General features: G+C 46.3%; 2 protein-coding genes across 7 annotated transcripts in view; one reads left to right on the top strand and one right to left on the bottom strand.

The window, feature by feature from the left end:
• The window catches only part of STARD8 (StAR related lipid transfer domain containing 8), a 95,664-nt gene extending 90,569 nt beyond the window's left edge, over nucleotides 1-5,095 (top strand). For all 4 annotated transcript variants that reach the window (XM_069943402.1, XM_069943401.1, XM_069943403.1 and 1 more), the window contains 2 exons: nucleotides 255-431; nucleotides 2,270-5,095. In XM_069943402.1, the coding sequence (XP_069799503.1) occupies nucleotides 255-431; nucleotides 2,270-2,387 (295 nt within the window). In that variant the 3' untranslated portion in view covers nucleotides 2,388-5,095. The remainder of the gene's footprint in view (nucleotides 1-254; nucleotides 432-2,269) is intronic.
• Nucleotides 5,096-14,762: 9,667 nt separating this feature from the next.
• LOC138766232 (relaxin receptor 1-like) overlaps nucleotides 14,763-19,321 on the bottom strand; it is a 194,877-nt gene continuing 190,318 nt past the window's right edge. For 2 of the 3 annotated variants that reach the window (XM_069943654.1, XM_069943655.1), the window contains one exon: nucleotides 14,763-15,859. In XM_069943654.1, coding sequence (XP_069799755.1) covers nucleotides 15,675-15,859 — 185 coding nt within the window. In that variant the 3' untranslated portion in view covers nucleotides 14,763-15,674. The remainder of the gene's footprint in view (nucleotides 15,860-19,321) is intronic. The other variant, XM_069943656.1, reaches the window with a different exon arrangement.

Consider the following 19,321-nt stretch of genomic DNA (forward strand, 5'->3'; position numbering starts at 1 on the left):
ATTAATACATATTTAGGAGCATATGACCCAAGAGGAATGCTAAAAGCTGAAGACTGCCCCTTCCATCTAGGTCCTATATATAAGCCTTAAGGCACAACGCCTATAGGTCCGCACACAACCGCCAAACCTAATGTATACTGAGAGAAAACAATGTCATCTTACAAAGTGCTGTCTTCGTCTTTGTTAAAAGCAAAAAATATTCCAGATTTTTCTTTTGATCAAATACTTATTTCTTCTTGGCTTTTTCTCTACAGGAAATGGCGTACAGATCTGCCCAGAGGAGGATGCATGCTGGTCTCTGCTTCCATAGACCATGCTACTGGCCAGCTGAATGAGGGGGTCCAGGCTGTAATCTTGAGCTCCCAGTATCTCATGGAGCCTTGTGGAATGGGACGGTCGAAGTTAACATATATCTGCAGAGCAGATCTCAGGTACTTTGGGGATACTCTGTCATATATAGAAATGAAATGTACAGACCTTTAGGGATGGACGTCAGGTACATTGGGGTTAATATACTTGGCGGGACCATTGTAGCAATGAAGCACTTTTGCCCCTCTGCCTTTAGTCTCCCACCCTTTTTCCATAGTCTGCGAGCAGGTTTTGACTTGATGGCTACATATGTATGTCAGATTTTTTTTGTCTATGTATGTACCCACAGAGTTATGGAGTGGTGTGAAATATGTTGGTGCTATATAAATGTATTATTATTATTATTATTATTATATGCATCAAGGTTTTTTTTTTTTTTTTTTTTTTTGATTCTCAAGGGACCCAAACTGCTGTGTTATCTCCATGTATACATGGCAGCCTGATCATCACTGGTGGAGGCGATGGGCCTTACCCCTTTTGAATAATAGTAGCACGGATCAACTCCCCTTCAACAATGCAGCTAGGTTGTGTTGACAAACCTCTCTGGAGAGAAATTTTCTTTGCATAGTGCAAGGGACGCCATAAATATTATTACCTGTGAAAGCCACTAGCAATTGAGTGGTTTACACTGTACCAATAAACAATACCAGGGGCGTAACTAGAAATGGCTGGGCCCCATAGCAAACTTTTGATTGGGCCCCCCCCCCCCCCCCCCCCCCCCCCCCCTCGATCGATCGACCACTACGCCATCAACACACTCGGCTCTACACAGGTTCTGTACACCAAATACATTACAGTGCAGTTATATCAGGTGACTCACAGGGGACGTCTTCTCTGATCAGAGTTGTTTCCTTTTCATTTTCTTCTCCATCTGCCCTGGGCCATTATGAGAACTTCTCCGAACCACGAATCCACATAGTCTGCCAGACAAACATATTAGGCTCCTTATACTGGCACCATCCTCATCTCTATACACACTGCATATCTGTATTGGCCCCTTTACACCCTCATTTAGTTCGTAACCCTAACACTATGTGACCCCCTTATAGTATATGCCCCTCTGTGTATTCCCCCTTACTGATGCCCCTGTGTTAGCCCCTTATAAATGACCCCCCTGTGCTTTCCATCCCCCTCATGTTGTCCCCCTATAGATGCCCCCCTTGTGTTGTGCCCCTATAGATGCCCTCTCATTTGGTCCCCCTATAAATGCCCCTCATGTTGTCTCCCTAGAGATGGCCCCCTGTATAATCCCCCTATATCCCGTCCTATCTCCGGCAGCACAGGTACCAGAGAGCTCAGAGTCCGCCCTCCGCCTGTACTTCCGGCACAGACACTCCGTGCGCCAGAAGTACTAGCCCGGGCGGACGCTGAGTCCGGTACCAGTGCTGCCCCCAGGTACCAGGACACCCCCGGACCCCAAACAGCTGCAGCACCCGGGAGGCCTGCTCGGATGCCGTGAGCTACAGAATATGTCAGCTCCGGGGGCCCACGCCACAGGCCCCCTGATGCGGCGGGGCCCCGTAGCAGCCGCTATGGCAGTAGTTCCGCCCCTGAACAATACTATATGTCAAGCAGTGACCTAGAAAGAGCCTCTAATTCACAGATATCTGTCTGCAGCCCTCTAGCTGTTGCAAAACTACAATTCCCATCATGCCTGGACAACTGAAGCCAACGCTGGATGGCCGGAAGTTCTCCATCCCTGCTATATAGGGTTCAGTGCTCCCATGGGGGGTCCAGAGCTTTAGTTTTCCAGGCATGATGAGAACTGTAGTTTTGCAACAGCTGGAGGGAGAAGAGTTTGACACCCCTGCATCTAATTCATGAACTCCCATCATACAATATTACATATTATGACTGTGAAAACCACCTGGTATTCTACAGTATGCTTTTTCTTTTGCAGGGGCCGCTCTCCTGACTGGTACAACAAGGTTTTTGGACACCTCTGTGCAATGGAAGTAGTCCGAATTCGGAACTCATTCCCTCCTCTTAGCGCTGGTGGGCCAGAAACCAAGCTCTAGATACAGCAAGGTCTAAGTGACCGTATTGTTGGAAAACAACTTTGCCGTGGACATTTCTGCCAACATATGAGGTGGTGCAACAGAAGTATTTTTGCCACATACGGTGCAGGAAGGAAGTAGTCAACATAATGGTGGATAAGAATACACAGTCCATAGGTGGAGAATGATGGCATCAAGCATCCTTGGGTTGCTTGGCAAGCAAGCTGTAGCTACAGAGGATGTAAAGGTGACTGTTCGGCTGCCCACCTGAAGGGGCAGTATTGTGCAAGACACTATTGAAAAACTATTCTTGCGCTGCTACTTGGGAAGATTTTTTAACAGAGATCAGTATTATGTGTTTTGTTTTTCTGTATGTTCTGTTGACTCCAGTGATGCCAGTAAGCAGGGTTTGGTATGGGGTGTGAATGTCCTGATGCGGCTGAGGTTCGGAGCATTGTATGAAGTTGGCGAGATGAATGGATATAAATGTTTCAGATATTTATACCTGCTTAAGAGTAGAACTGGACTTTTTAGCACATAACATGAACCTGTCTGTACTCTTTTTCAGGGGGGGTCTGTCTGGTTTTGCCATTCAGGTTAAACAGCAGGTTTGCAAAATAGATCAATGTACAATATTCTGACTGCCAAAATGATCCTCGATCAGTTGTGGAAAATTTCCAGTGAATGACATCAAATACAAACGCTTCCACTGCATTGTGGTTCTCTAGAAGGGGTCATAGTGTCGACCTGTAGGATCATTCGATTATCTCTCTTGTATTAGGCCTAGAAGAAAAGCAGATTAGTTCAGTGGGGACCCGGTTGCAATGACGAATGTTTTGCTGCTCAGCTGTCACTGTGGTATCGCCACATTAGCACCTTGACAACTGCCCCTGTTAGCCAGGCTGCAGGGGCAGAGCTATAACTGATCTTTCTCTGTTGGTGGTGGCTGTCCTATGGATGTGTGGCAGGGTGGGGGTCTCCTCCCTATATAAAAACTTGCCTGCTGTTTCTGTTTTGCTGAAAAGGAAATAATGAAAAATAATCTATATAGGGACGCTATAGTCATTTTTACTAGAGATGAGCCAATTTACAGTAATGGCCTGCTGCCATTTAACTCCATGCTGCTCCTCCCTGGGTGCTGGGAAAAGCTGCGTCCAGTCCTTGAAAACTTCTCCAAGGACTGAATTCAGCTTTTGCCAACACATGGAGCATGGAGAGGTAGTGAGTTAAGAGGCAGACGGCTGATGAGTGGATAGAGGACAGAGATAACAAAAGCACTTCACTTTATCACTGTAAATTCGTTCATCTTTACATTTTACCTTTTACTGGGACCAGGAAATGCAGTAATTGCAAAAAGTCGTAAGGCTTTGCTGTTCAGGTATCAGCAGAGAGAATGGACACTGGAAATCTCAACATCATTCATTCATTCATTCTGTTACATGAAGTCATTGTTTAAAGGCCATATGTGTTCTCCATGAAATAATAATTCTGGATCACCTTTTCTTAGAACTTGGCTTTGTGTTTTCTCTCTATAAGTACTCCCGAAAATGCATGAATGAGTTGCAGCTGGGAGCAGTATCCCATTGTCAGCATGGCCAGTAACTCCTACTGGAAATGCATGAATAAATTGTGAGTTGGGAGCAATAATTTCCCTTGGTAGCATCCTCTTCAAGTACTCCTGGAAATGCATGAATAAATTGCCAAAGGGGAACTATCAATCCACTTGTCAATAGGATTTGATCTTATACTGCCTGCACTATTTAGTGCCATACCCTTTTATTATAGAAATGGTAACGCCCTGTTGTCAACATGTAATTCATTTCCAGGAGGAATAACAGAGGAATGAAAAAAAGGTGCTCCAGAATTATTTAACAAGAAAATAGACATGACTAGAGACGAGTGCTACTTGAGCATGTTCGAGTCTGATCATTTCGCATTTGGATACTGGTGGATGAAGAAGTTGAATGCAAGATGCTCAAGTTGCGCTCATCCACTATACTTGATAGATGACAGGACTTCTCTAAATACAACTGTCGTTATAAAAAAATCTTTTGAATTGTCACAGAGACATACCAAAAGTTTTGATCGGTCTGGATTTGAGTGTACAGACCTGTACTGAATTGGGGAGAGGTCCAGACTGCTTCGCGTCTGCTCCCCACTCTGCATTAGACTAAAAGAGTCGGACTCCATAGACTTACACTATGAGTCCAACTCATCACTTGACAGAGTCGGATGAGGACCATGCTTAGCGCAGTCTTTCCCAGCTCATTCGCCCGATCGGCACAGGTCCGAGCACTCAAAATCAGACCGATCAAAACTTTTACCTTGCCTTTGTGACATGGTTTTTTTTTTATAAAGACAGGTACATTTTAAAGTTACTAATGGTTAAGGTTGAATACAAATGAAATATCCACTGCTTACACTTGTCCAATCCAGGATCCTTGTAAGTTCTGGATTTGGAGCCTATTGGGGGGGCGATTGCTTGTGAGTGAATTTGTCATTTAACTTACTGACTTTAGGAATCTTTCCATAGCCATCTCTATGTAGTACAGTGTCTAAAGATGATTGTTATATAAATATGTACAGGTAAATTTATAATATATTATTTTTTGTACTGTTCCGTCACCAATGACTGTGCCAGGTTCAACCGCTTCCAATCAGTGTTTCTATTTAAGGGAAGTATTTGTAACATAATTTGCTTTTATGGAAAGAAACTATAATAAAATCTACCAAATAACATGTACGTGTGTTTGTCTTACTGAGAAAAACTATAGCATCAAACCAGGTTGGTAAGCTGACCAAAGTTTTCTATTGATTTTATTTGAAATTTCATATTGATTTCCCACTATTACAAGTAATGACCTATCCCTATGATATTCCATTACTGCAACCTCTCTGAGAATCAAGTGGCTGTTATTTGTGTGCAGGGAACTACAACACAGCACCATTCACTTTTTTCCCCCTGGGTTAGTAAGAAAATTTGGGAAGTACCTATATATTCCTGAATGCTCACTGGATGATGCCAGCATGGATCAGAACTAGTTACTTTTAATCTTAACAACTTTGTACAGAACTTTTGCTTTGATGCTTTTTTTACAGCTTATGAGAAATAAAGAAAAAAATGCAGAGCGCCTAATCGGGTAATACGCTTCAGATCACACAAACTTCCAATATAGAATTCAAGGCTCACCTGATGAGGTTGTCCGCAGTCACAACCCCTCTATCCGCATATAATAACAAACACAGGCCGCAGCTCCACAGTTATACCTCCATCCAGGTGCAAGTGAGAAGGGTCCAAAATTTCAAAAATCAGCAGCTGTCTGAACAGGCCTTGTATTTTTGAGTGATTTATTTCGCAAAATCTAACCATATAATGCGTTTCAAGGCATCCAGCCTCTTCGTCAGATACAAAGGACATGCACATATTGCTCAGGCTAGAGGGCTGACCTGGGGAGGAGTGCATTCAGGGCCGCTTTAACCAGAGGGCACATGGTGCACGTGCACCGGGCCCACTGGTTAAAGGGGCCCCCCCGAGCAGGCCGGCCGTTGCTATGTGCGACCAATGCGGTCGCACAGGGCTCCGGCCACCAGCCTGTCAGGGTGGAGCGCCATGGATGGGTAATCTGCTTACCCCTCCATGGCGCCCCCTGCAGGGCCCCCCCGTCCGCCGCTGCCCCCGCCCGCCCGCTGCTGCTGCGGCGCTTCAGCGCTGCAGCAGCAGCGACACTGACAGAGAGAGAGCCATTGGCTCCCTCCCTGTCAGTCACTCACTCTTGTGGCCGCACTTCCTGCAGTCACAAGAGGCCGCGCTCTCCCTCTAGCGCCCGACGTCACTGGAGCGTCGGCGCGAGGGTAAGGGGAGTGCAGCCTCTTGTGACTGCAGGAAGTGCGGCCACAGGAGGGAAGAGAAGAGGAACGCGTGGACCTAGGTGAGTAAAAGTGTTTGTTTTTTTCAATGTTGTATGGGAGGGGGAGCTATATACTATTGGGGAGCACAGGGGGCTATATACTATGGGGGGGCACAGGGGGCTATATACACTATGGGGGAGCACAGGGGGCTATATACACTATGGGGGAGCACAGGGGGCTATATACTACTGGGCAGCACAGGGGGCTATATACTATGGGGGAGCACAGGGGGCTATATACTATGGGGGAGCACAGGGGAGCTATATACTATTGGGGAGCACAGGGGGCTATATACTATTGGGGAGCACAGGGAGCTATATACTATTGGGGAGCACAGGGGTCTATATACTATGGGGGAGAGCACAGGGGGGCTATATATTATGGAGAGCACAGGGGGGCTATATACTATTGGGGAGAGCACAGGGGGCTATATACTATTGGGGGAGCACAGGGGGGCTATATACTATTGGGGGAGAGCACAGGGGGGCTATATACTATTGTGGGAGAGCATAGGGGTCTATATACTATTGGAGAGCACAGGGGGGCTATATACTATTGGGGGAGAGCACAGGGGGGCTATACACTATTGTGGGAGAGCACAGGGGGGGCTATATACTACTGGGGAGAGTGCACAGGGGGGCTATATACTAATGGGGGAGCGCACAGGAGGGCTGTATATAACTGGAGGAGCACATGAGGGGCTATATACTACAGGGACACCTTAAAACTATGGAGGCACAGAGGGGTGTAACTATGTAGGGGTACAGAGGGGTGTAACTACTGTATAGGGGTACAAGGGACCTAACTACTGGATGTGTTGGAGCCTAAAATATTTGTCTGGCAGATTCTGGAGAGAAGATTCACAGCCAAGAGAAGACTTCAAGGTGGCCCAGAGAAAAAGAAAAGGTGACAGTCTCTGATCGGAGAAGACGCCCCCGGTGAGTCACTGGATGTAACTGCACTCTGTTATAGGGTTGTAGTGTTAGGGGTCATGATGTGGCGGTATTATGTAATGGTATCATTGGTGATATCTTTCTGTTTTGTTTAGTGCAGTTTTTATGTAATATGTAATCACTGTATGGTGGAAATAGTGTTATAAGGTAACTACTGTATGTATTGGGGCTCTTGATACAGTGTGGGGGCAAATTCAGCACATTATACAATGTGCCGAAAGGGAAGGGGGGGGCCCACTCTTGAGGGCTGTGCACTGGGCCCACCAATATATTAAAACGGCCCTGAGTGCATTGTATCCCAAATAGCAGGGATGGGAAACTTTGGCCATCCAGATTTTGCTTTAGTTGTTCAGACATTATGGGAATTGTAGTTTTGAAACAGCTGGAGGGCTCAAGGCTCCCCATCCCTGCCATAGAGGCTACTGTGGTGTCCCACCACTGGTGTTTTCCTCTTCTCTTATCAAAAAGCTTTTTCTTTCAGGTTAAGTGGTGAATGAGGTGTTAAGTTTCCCCACTAGGTGTCAGTGTTTCTTATATGCTTATGTGCTTGTTTCTATGCACAGCTGAAAGAAGGTAATGTGTTAATGTTTGTTGTACCATGTGTTTTATGCTGACCACTAGGAAGTGCTCTTTTATTTTCTACCTATCCTCTTTCTTCTTTCTCCTGCGCACACTCATCCCCACCACTCACAGGCAGGCACATAAAGGCCCCTGTAGGAGGAGCTACACTGGTGGAGGAAGTGAGTTGGTTCTACTTAGGTTTCCAGTGAGAGAGGACACACAAAAGCAAAGTTCCTGCAGAAGCCAAGTGAGGGCCTGGCTGATGCCTGGACCCTTGTCAGGGACACAGTTAGGCTGCATTCCCACGTTCCGTGATCCTGACGGATCACGGACGTGGAATGCATGTACCGGAGTCCCCCCGCGCCCGGACAGCATCTGTAATTAGATTCTGGGAGCGGGGGAGACTATATTCATAAGCTCCGTAGTAACAGCACCGCGCGGCTGATTTGTTACAGCGTGGCGCTTATGAATACAGTTTCCCCCGCTCCCAGCATCTAATTACAGATGCTGTCTGGGCTCGGGGGGACTCCGGTACATGCATTCCACGTCTGTGATTCGTCAGATGCAGTTAGAGACCGCTATATTTATTATGAAGTGCTTAGCACACCCAAGGGAGAGTAGTAACCAAAGAACACCCTGACTAATGCCAGGAACACGTCCAAAAATAGCAGGGCAGTATCCTGAACAAAAGGAACTAGCCTCGATAGGACAAAGCAGCCAGTACAGAAGGTCTTTGTATCCTATCAGCCAGAGCAGGTAACTGGGAAACCTCGGACACCTAGCTACACCCAGATAACCACGGCTGGGGCTTGTAATACCCTACTGGGGTGGGTTCTACCAGGGCCGGCCTTAGGGTAAATGGCACCCTGTGCGAAACCTTTTTTTTGGAGCCCCTCCCCCTTGAGGTAACATAAAGCTCCTTCGGCCTCCCATGCCTCCAGACAAAACCCATCACCCGAACCGCCCCCCGCCATACAAACAACTACTACCCCCAGCCCCCCAAACAACTACCACCGCCAGTTCCCCACACAACTACCACCCACAGCCTCCCCAAACAACTAACACCCCCGCCCCTCAAACTACAGCCCCCACCCAACTACAGCTCCCCAAACAATTACCACCCCCAGCCCCCCAAACAACTTCCAACCCCTAGCCCCCACCCAACTACAGCTCCCCAAACAACTACCGCCGCCAGCTTCCCACCCAATTACAACCCCCAAACAACTAACACCCCCAGCCCTCCCCCACACAACTATCACCCCCATCCTCCCCCCACACAACTATCAGGCCCAGCCCTCCCCCACACAACTATCACCCCCAGCCCTCCCCCCATACTGCATATACTTCTGAAAATATGGCTGAACATACATTATAGCCATAAGGCCATTATGGCTCAAATATGGCTGCAGGTATCAATTTATTTTTTTCTTGTATTTTCAGTAATATCATCGTACTACCATGCAGTGCCCAAATCATCCTGCCATATACAGTCCACATAATACCCCATATAATGCTAACTAACATATGTTATATCCAGATAGTGCTCAGTGCTCACGTATAAAGCAACATAACACTGGCCTATAGTTCCCACATAATACTACATATCAGTTGTAGCAATAAATAATACTGCCATACACTGCTAAGAGGTCTCAGTTTGCTCCGATGACTATTGCCCTCAGATATCTACAAGGAAATGGGGCCAGGGCGGCTGTTCCCTCTACTTGTCACCATGAAAGTGACAAGTGAAGGGGCTGAGAAAGTTACAGAAAGCAGCAGCTCGGAACCCTCAGAGCCTCCGGGAAGAAGCAGAGCAAAGCTCAGTAGCAGCACAGAGGATGAGGAGAGCAGCCCCAGGAGCTCTGCAAGCTGCCCACACCCGAGCAGGGCCATCCCAGGGGACACAGGAACCCAGAGCTAGGAGCTGAGTGCTGCAGGAGGGCGGCGGCCAGGGGCGCTCTGGCAGAGAGATCGCACTTCACATCTACCTACAAATAGAAGGTAGATGTGCTGTGTTTCTGTCGGAGCCCGGGAGGAAGGAGGAGGAGGAAGGAGGAGGGGCACTTCGGCAGACACACAGCACATCTAACTTCTATTTGTACTTAGATGTGCAGTGCGATCTCTCTGCCAGAGCGCCCCCCAGTTGGGCGGGAGTGAGGCGCCCTGTGCAAGCGCACAGGTCGCACACCCCAAAGGCCGACCCTGGTTTCTACGACACCAGAGGGCAGAAGGTGGTCAGACACATTCTAAACACAAGTACAGGTAACTTTTCACGAAGATATCTCCAGATTCTTACATACTTACATAGTTACATATCCACCAAGTTCAACCAAGGAGGAAGCAGAGTACATAGCTACATTGGGTTAAGGCTCCTCTGGCAAACTCCTTAATTTCTACTCTACAACTTCTCTTGCTTCTCTCAAGAACTTTCTCCAAGCACAAAGGTCAAGCATTCCAGTGTGTTAAGATTACTGCCTGTAAACCATGTACTATTATACTGAAAAGCCTTACAGTAAAGCTGTTATATTTTTATACTAACGGGAAAAAACGGATGTAATTGTGTGTCATCCATTTGGATCCGTTTTTCCATTGACTACCATTATAAAAAAAAAAAACAGAAAAAAAAATGAAACAGATGTGTTTATTTAATGGACACTAAAGTAGTATTGACTACGTTTTTCTGTGCGTTAAAAGTAACCAATTGAAATGGATACATTGAACAGATTGCAAAAACGATGTGATGGTGGTTGACCTCAGGGAGATCAACCGAAACACCGCAGAGACACCATCACGTGTCTCAACGTCAGTGTATTCTAGAGGGAAGGTCTGGCTAGTTCACTGACGTCGAGACATGTCATGGTGTCTCTGCAGTGTTCTTTTGCATATTTGATTTCCCAGGGGGCAATGTTCTAGAATACACTGATGTTGCGACACGTGATGGTGTCTCTGCGGTGTTTTGGTTGATCTCCCTGAGGTCAACCAGCGTCCTTTTGCATGCACTTACTAGTCATTGCTCCCACTAGCCAGAAACCTACTCCACACTGAGTAGGGGCAAAAACCCTGAAACAGCTGTCTGTGGATGGATACCTTGCTGAGGTGGTTTCCTTGACTGCAGAATGCTTTTGGCTTGGTTGTTCCTTCCCGGAGGGAAGGTCTGGCTAGTTCACTGATGTCGAGACATGTGATGGTGTCTCTGCAGTGTTCTTTTGCATGTTTGATTTCCCAGGGGGCAATGTTCTAGAATACACTGACGTTGAGTCACGTGATGGTGTCTCTGCAGTGTTTTGGTTGATCTCCCTGAGGTCAACCAGTGTCCTTTTGCATGCCAATATAAAAAAAACTTGTAACTGGAGATGAAGCTATCACATTGAAAACTCAGTTCAGTTTGTGGGCAGGAGAAGATGATTAATATATATAAAAAAAATTCTGTTTAATTTATTTACTTAAAGGGGATATCAAGCATAGATGCTTTCTTCCAAAAACAGCTCCACTATTATCCTAAGTGTTTGTGAGATACTGCATCTCAGTTCCATCATAGAGAATGGAGCCGCGGTTTAATACCACATACAAACTGAGGACAGGTTTTTTTGTGTGTGTTCTTATTTTATTAAAGCGACTGTACCCAAAATCTGAACCCCCCAAACCCCTTGTATTTTCGGATAGCTGCTTTTAATTAAAGATCTGTCTTGGGGTCCGTTCGGCAGGTAATGCAGTTATTGTCCTAAAAAATAACTTTTATACTTGCAACCCGTGCCAAACGGGAGTATCTGTGCGCTAACTTTGCACCACCCCTCCGTCCCTCCTCCCCACCCTCTTCATCATAAGGAATGCTCCAGGCAGATTGCCTCCTATTCTTCATCTGTGTCAGCCCGGAACATGGGCTGGATCGTTAAGCACCTGTGCAGTGTTCAGCATGGAGAAAATGTTCCAGTGGCATTCCTAATGATGAAGAGGGTGGAGAGGAGGTACGGAGGGGTGGTGCAAAGTTAGGGCACAGATACTCCCGTTTGGCACAGGCTGCCAGTATAAAAGTTGTTTTTTAGGACAATAACTGCATTACCTGCCGAACAGACCCCAGGACAGATCTTGGATTAAAAGCAACTATAAGAAGGTACAAGTGGTTTTGGGGGGTCAGATTGTGGGTACAGAGTCACTTTAACTTCTATAAAACAGCCATGTTTTTCTCATTCTGGATAAACCCTTGAAGTTGTTGTCTCCTAGCCACAGTGTATGGTCACAGGGAGCCTGACCTCCCTTTCTTGAGAACAGGCTCCTGATTCTCCTGTTGGAATGTAGTGGCGGTTCTGTGTGTGTGCTGCTGCTCCATTCACCCGCTGTGGGAGCTGGAGGAGATACTACACCTGACCACTGCTTCATTCCAGTAGAAGACTCAGAAACCTGTTCATATAATTGTGGAGGGTCCCAGCAGTTAGGGCCCCTTATGACCAAATGCTTATATCCTATCCTGTGAATAGGGGATAAGTCCTAATGGTGAGGAAACCCCTTCAATCTCTGCCCATTCAGGGCTCAAAGAAAATCTGTTGGCTGTAATTCACATTCCAAACGGCAGACACTGTTAGGTAAAGGAGATGCATGGCACCTGGGCTTCCAGAATGTAGAAAATTGCTTTTATTCTCTGGCACAAGAAGTCAAAGAGGCTATTCCAAGCTCCTGATATAGAGCAAGTTGGAATGTCTCCTCTCTCCCCTCTTCTTGCCTGACTGACACCTAGAATCTGAGGGCCCTATTCCACAGGAACGATAATCAGCCCCGTTCGGCCGATTATCACTCGGTGGAATAGAGAGAATGATCGTGTCATCGGTTGATCGTTCATTTAGGGCCAGACCTAAAATCATCGTTCCCCCACCACGCATCGCTATGGTGGAATAGCGGTGCGCGGCGGAAGACCAACGATTTGAGAAGCGCAGCATCCATTACCTGCAGGGCTTCTCCTCCACTCTGTCTTCCTCCCCAGGTCCCGCGCGCTCTAGCTTCAGAATGGCCTGTCAGCTGACGGAGCGCTCAACCGCAGTTGTGATCGGCCTGTGATTGGCTGAGTGGCCTGTCAGCTGACAGGCCATTCTGAAGCTAGAGCGCGCGGGACCCGGGGAGGAAGACAGAGCGGAGGAGAAGCCCTGCAGGTAATGTATGCTGCAAGGGCTGCAAGGACATCAGTAACGAAGTCCTTGCAGCCCTCGCTTAATGATCATCGGGCCATAGAATAGGCCCAGTAAATGAGCGGCGATCTAGCAGATCGGCGCTCGTTTACATCGTTGATCTGGCCCTGCTCGGCCCGTGGAATAGGACCCTGAGTCCTAAACAGGGTCAGGGATGGGAGGGGGAGTAAGGAGGTGTTACAGCCTGGTGCAATTCAGGAGCTCAGAAAAGCCTTGTAGATTTTATTTTTTTTACTATTAGGATAAAAACAGTGTTGGGTGAGTTGGTCTGTGGGACACAAGTACTTTATGCATTGATAACTGAAGTTTTATTATCTCCATTATTTTGCTCCATCTCTTTACTACTAAGTATTGTCAGGTTAAATAGGATGGGCACTTGGCTTTCTTATACATTTAATGTGTCATCTTCCCGGTTTTATTTAATCCACATATATTTTGACTGAGCTCTATTACTCCCTTTAAAGGGAATCTGTCAGCACCTTTTCTTGGTCTGAGGTAGGTCTGTGTGTTGTAGTGGCGTCTCATACCTCTATTTTTCCAATCGGTCCTGTACGTTCTATAATTCAACTTCATAACTGTCAGGGGGAGTGGTGATGGCTTTATGCCGCACTTCGGCCAGCCTCACCACTCCCCCTTCCAGCTTGTATTGAATATTTATGGAGCTGGTCCCCCGGCCTCCTGGCGACATCATCAGTATCTTCCTTGTTCTGTGAAGTGCGCTCCCGCGGCTATTTGCGCATGCTCCGTAGTGCGTCAGAGCGGCACTGAGCGAAGCCATTGAGGGCATAGGCTTTCGCTCCTACGAAAAGGTGCTGACAGATTACCTTTAAGCTCTGGCTACAAACCCTTGCGTTTGGCATTTGACTCCTGGGGGTTAGAGAAGTTACATACTACCCTAAGGAGCCCTGGAAAACTTCGATACAGTCTATTGGCTATGTTCACACTACGTAAAAGTACAGCTGTTGTTGCCGTTGGCAACAACAGCCGTACTTTTGGCACAGTGGAACAATGCCTTACTTTCAATGGGATCCCGGCCGGAGCGTATACACATTGTACACGCTCAGGCCGGGATCCCGTACACGGCTGGATATAACTGACATGTCAGTTTTTTGCGGCCGCAATTCAATGAATTCAGGCTGTAGGAAACCCTGTCAGCTCCATAGTGTGCAGGGGGAAGCTCTTATGTGGGCGCACGCAGGATGTGCCCGCATCAGAGCTCTGCGGCCGGACAGATCATCCGGTGATGATCCGGGCAGAGACCGGCAGTTCCGTGACCCGGCCGGGGTCACAGAACGCACGGTCTCTTACAACGTGTGCACATAGCCTATAGCTGTATCCATGTTTTGTAGGCAGCCCTAGGGCAGCATTCAACTTCTCCATCCGCTGGGAGTCAAATGTCGAGGATTAGGGTTTAGAGAACAGTTTGGCAAGTCCGCCCAACACTACTCATCAACCATTAATCATGTTAAATTATACATTTATAAAAATGTACTCTGTTTTCCTCAATAATTTAGTAAATTGGTACATTTTGCAATATATATATATTTTTATTAGGGAATAAAATCTTTTGGCACACTTTTTACAGTATATTTAAGGTGGTGTGAGTTGCCAAGTGAAGAGAATGCCATCTGCCTACAAGAATGCTGGTGAACTGGTGCTGAGGAGAACAGTGGCCATAGATTATCCTCCAGTCATAAACTAACCATTCATTAATGGTTTTTCTTAGGAACAACACATCACCTATATGCCGGAGTATGATTGGTGAGGATCCTAGTGGCCGGAATCCTACCAATCTTCTCTACACAGCAGTGAGTATGTCCAGTGGTCAGACTCCCACTGATCAGACACTCATCACTTGTCCTGCGGAGAGTCGGTTTGTTCTTCTAAAAACATCATTTTAAGTCATTTGGTCAGTGTCTATTAGGTCATTGAATATCCTGTTACACTTGGCAGTCAGTGACCATACAGTTCATTGCAAAGGAGATAAGGCCATGGAAACCAACTGACCCATTATAAATACTTATAATAAATAAAGAACTTTTTGAAGAGGATCTCCCATATCTTCAGAGGAAGAAAAAATAATTTTGTATTGGAATCTTTTAGATTTGAACTACTTGATCAATATATCTGTTTAAAAAGCATATCTCTATATCATATACATAGTTGTCAAAATTATAATACATTGGATCTCCTCATAAGAAATGTTATAAATATATGTACACAAGTCTATTTTTTACAGAATTTACATTGGTTTTAGAACCGTTCAGTGCTATAGAATCCATAAGACCATCTATTGACCTTAAGTAATGTCATAGTGAGGTCATGGGTATAACTGTATTGATGGTCTATTCTCATGCTAAGCCAAGACAACCTTAATTACATAATTGCAGTCTTCTGTTTTGTCTTTAGATTATCCCAATATCTTTCCGATCTGCCTAGTGGCCACTTATTCATAGTTTCCATAGGAAGCAGGGATGCCATATCCTTAGTAGAGCTTGGTGCCTCCAAACAGCCATTGAGATAGGAGACAAAGGCACGGTCATTGTTATGGGAAGTCTCTTTCAGAATCGGCCACAAGACTGTGCTCCTACATCCCATCTGGACGGATAACTGTGATTTTATGAAAGGCACAAAATTAAATCATGTAAATGAGTACCACGGGTATTTAAGCCAGTTTTCAATAGCCGTATAGTTCATAGATCCCAACAGTGTCAAGCTGTGTTCGTGTGAATAGATACCAATGTAAAACTTTTCCCAGACTCCAGTTGGTGTCTCTTACTTTGTAAACATTGCTTGAGCTTCTCTTGGAAGGAGGAGGTGGTCATTGTGTACAGGATGGGGTTCAGGGCACTGTTTATAGGCAAAATGAAGATCACAACCCAAGAGGTAATCGTACCTAAAAATAGAGAGAGGAATTACATTGCATTGCTAAAAGTAAGTCAAACTCAACAATTTACATTAGGGGGTGTCAAATTCAGGCCCTCCAGTTGTTACAAAACTACAATTCCCAGCATTCCTGCCTTTAGCTTTGGCTATCTAAGCATGATGGGAATTGTAGTTTTGGAACTGGAAGACCCAAACTTGACACCTGTGATGTGGTTGAAGCTAAGTACAAACAGTACAGACAATAGTACTGAGTAGGGATGATCCGAACCTGCCGAGGTTCGGGTTCGTACAAACCTGAATTCTCGGCAATGATTCCCGCTGTCTGCCCGCTCTGTGGAGCGGGCAGACAGCGGGAATCATTGCCGAGAGTTAAGGTTCGTACGAACCCGAACCTCAGCAGGTTCGGACCATCCCTAGTACTGAGCTAAGCTAAGACAGTACAAACAATAGTACATTCCAGAATGGAAGCTTTTCGAAAGCTTAGATGTGGCCATTCATCCAGAGCAAGTACCTTTACCACCACCACCAACCTCTAAGCTATATTAACCCTTTGAGAACCAAGCCAAAAATCACCCATATGACTGCGCCAATTTTCATATTTGCGTTTTTGTTTTTTTTCATCCTCCCCTTCTAAGAGCTCTAGCACTTTCATTTTTCTATCTACAGGGCCACGTGAGGGCTTGTTTTTCAGGAATAGGTGTACTGTATATTTGATTCTACTATATTGTGTATGATGGAACTCCCAAAAATATTATTTATCAAAATATAAATTGGAAAAAAGAATGCAATATAGTAACTTTTGGGGGGTTCCTGTGTCTATGCAATGTACTATATGGTAAAAGTGACATGATACTATTATTCAATAGGTCAGTCCGAACACAACCATATGCAGGTTTACACAGATTTTCTAATGTTATATATATTTTTTTTATGAAATCCTTTTTTTTTTTGCAATTATTAGTAAAATGGCCCTATTGTGACTCCTATAACGGATTTGTTTTCGATGTTCGTCGTACAGGATGTTATATTTTAATAGATCGGACAATTACGCACGCTACGGTATATATGTTCATTTGTGTAATAATTTTTATATGTTTTATTTAAATAATGGATAGGGGGAATTTAATCTTTATTCGGGGAGGGATTTTGGGGTATTTTTAAAAACATTTTTCCTTTTTTTGCCCCACACATCTTTAGATTGCATACATGGATCATTGCTATGCAGTGTTATCGGCGCTCTTCTCATTGAGCCTTTCTCATTGAGCTTTTTGTAAACATGTCTGTAAAGGCTCTATTACACAGAGCGATAACCTGCCCAATCAGGAGGATTATCTACACAGAGTGATTTATCTGACATATTTTTGAAGCCAAAGCCAGGAATGAATTTAAAAAGAGGAGAAATCTCAGTCTTTCCTTTATGACCTGTTCTCTGTTGATAGGCTGTTCTGGGTTTTGGCTTTAACCCCTTAAAGGACAAGTGCCATGAAAAACTTTTTCCCAGTAATTGAAGCACATTACTCCCCCTGCCCCCCAGCCTCTCCCCCTGCACTCCCCAGCCTTCTCCCCCTGCCACCCTACTTCCCCTGCCCTCCAGTGTCTCCCCCTGCACCCCAAGCTTCTCCCCTGCCCCCCAGCTTCTCCACCTGCCACCCTACTTCCCCTGCCCCCCAGCCTCTCCCCCTGCACCCCAAGCTTCTCCCCTGCGCCCCAACTTCTCCCCCTGCCACCCTACTTCCCCTGCCATCCAGCGTCTTTCCCTGCACCCCCAGCCTCTCCCCCTGCTCCCCCAGCTTCTCCCCTGCTGCTCCCCCTGCCCCCCAGCCTCTCCCCCTGCACCCCCAGCTTCTCCCCTGCTGCTCCCCCTGCCCCCAGCCTCTCTCCCTGCACCCCCAGCTTCTCCCCTGCCCCCCAACTTCTCCCCTGATGCTACCCCTGCCCCCAGCTTCTCCCCTGCCCCCCTACTTCCCCTGCCCCCCAGCGTCTCCCCCTGCTGCTCCCCCTGCCCCCCAGCCTCTCCCCCTGCACCCCCAGCTTCTCCCCCTGCACCCCCAGCTTCTCCCCCTGCCCACCAGCATCTCCCCCTGCACCCCCAGCTTCTCCCCCTGCCACCCTACTTCCCTTGCCCCCCAGCATCTCCCCCTGCACCCCCAGCTTCACCCCTGATGCTCCTCCTGCCCCCCAGCTTCTCCCCCTGCCACCCTACTTCCCCTGCCCCCCAGCTTCTCCCCTGCTGCTCCCCCTGCCCCCCAGGGGGGGGCCCAGGTAGGGTGGACAGCCCGGGGCCCAGGGTACATTTAATCCGCCACTGGGTCTATGTAAGTTAGGACACTTCCTGGTGGGGGGTGGAGGGGGGAAAAGACAGGGAAGGGAGGCAGATTGAAGCATATTACAGAGTTATATAACTTTGTAATGTGCTTCAATTACTGGGAAAAAGTTTTTCATGGCACTTGTCCTTTAAAGCGTAACTGTCATGTTTTTTTTTTATTGCAGAAATCAGTAGTATAAGCGATTTTAAGAAACTCTGTTATAGGTTTCATCAGCCAAAAAAGCCTCCTTCTGTACTCAAGAAGCAATCTCCCAGCCTCCCCCCTGACTTCTTATCTGTGCATTATCAGGCAAACACGTCTTCATTACGGAGAAGCCAGTGAAGACGGGCTCTGCTCTCTCCATTGTAAGCCTATGAAGGGGGGAGGGGCTGAGGGAGATGAGGGAGCAGGAAGAGGTGACATGAAGGTCAGCTGTTTGTAGACTCTCTGGGCACCTAAAACGCTAAATTCAGGTGTCAGAAAGGTCAGTGCTTATCTATGAACTTACTGAGAGAAGATTGCAGGGTGTTGTGCTTTGCAGGACTGCTCCGTGCTCAGTCACTCCTAACAGCCCCTCCCCTCTCCATAGCCACATAATGGAGACAGAAATTCTGCTTCTTCTGAAGTGAGGGGGGAGGCTGGGAGATTGCTTTTTCAGTACAGAAGGAAACTCTTTTAGTACATAAAACCTATTACAGAGTTTCTTAAAATCGCTTGAACTGTTGATATTTAATGTTTTCAGAAAAATGACCCTGAAATGACAGTTACGCTTTAAGGACAGAGCCAATTTTCGTTTTTTCCTCCTTGTGTTTAAAAGGCCATAGCACTTGCATTTTTCCACCTAGAAACCCACATGAGCCCTTATTGTTTGCATCACTAATTGTACTTTGCACTGACAGGCTGAATTTTTGCATAAAGTACACTGCGAAACCAGAAAAAAATTCAAAGTGTGGTGAAATTGAAAAAAAAAACAAAAAACACATTTCTTTTATTTGGGGGGATTCTGTTTTTACGCCATTCGCCCTGGGGTAAAACTGACTTGTTATGCATGTTCCTCAAGTCGTTACGATTAAAATGATATATAACATGTAAAACTTTTTTTGGATCTGATGGCTGGTAAAAAATTCAAACCCTTTTTCTGGATTTGATGCGACCAAAAATGCGCA

This window comes from Dendropsophus ebraccatus, chromosome 10 (assembly GCF_027789765.1).
Source record: "Dendropsophus ebraccatus isolate aDenEbr1 chromosome 10, aDenEbr1.pat, whole genome shotgun sequence".
NCBI classification, from domain to species: domain Eukaryota; kingdom Metazoa; phylum Chordata; class Amphibia; order Anura; family Hylidae; genus Dendropsophus; species Dendropsophus ebraccatus.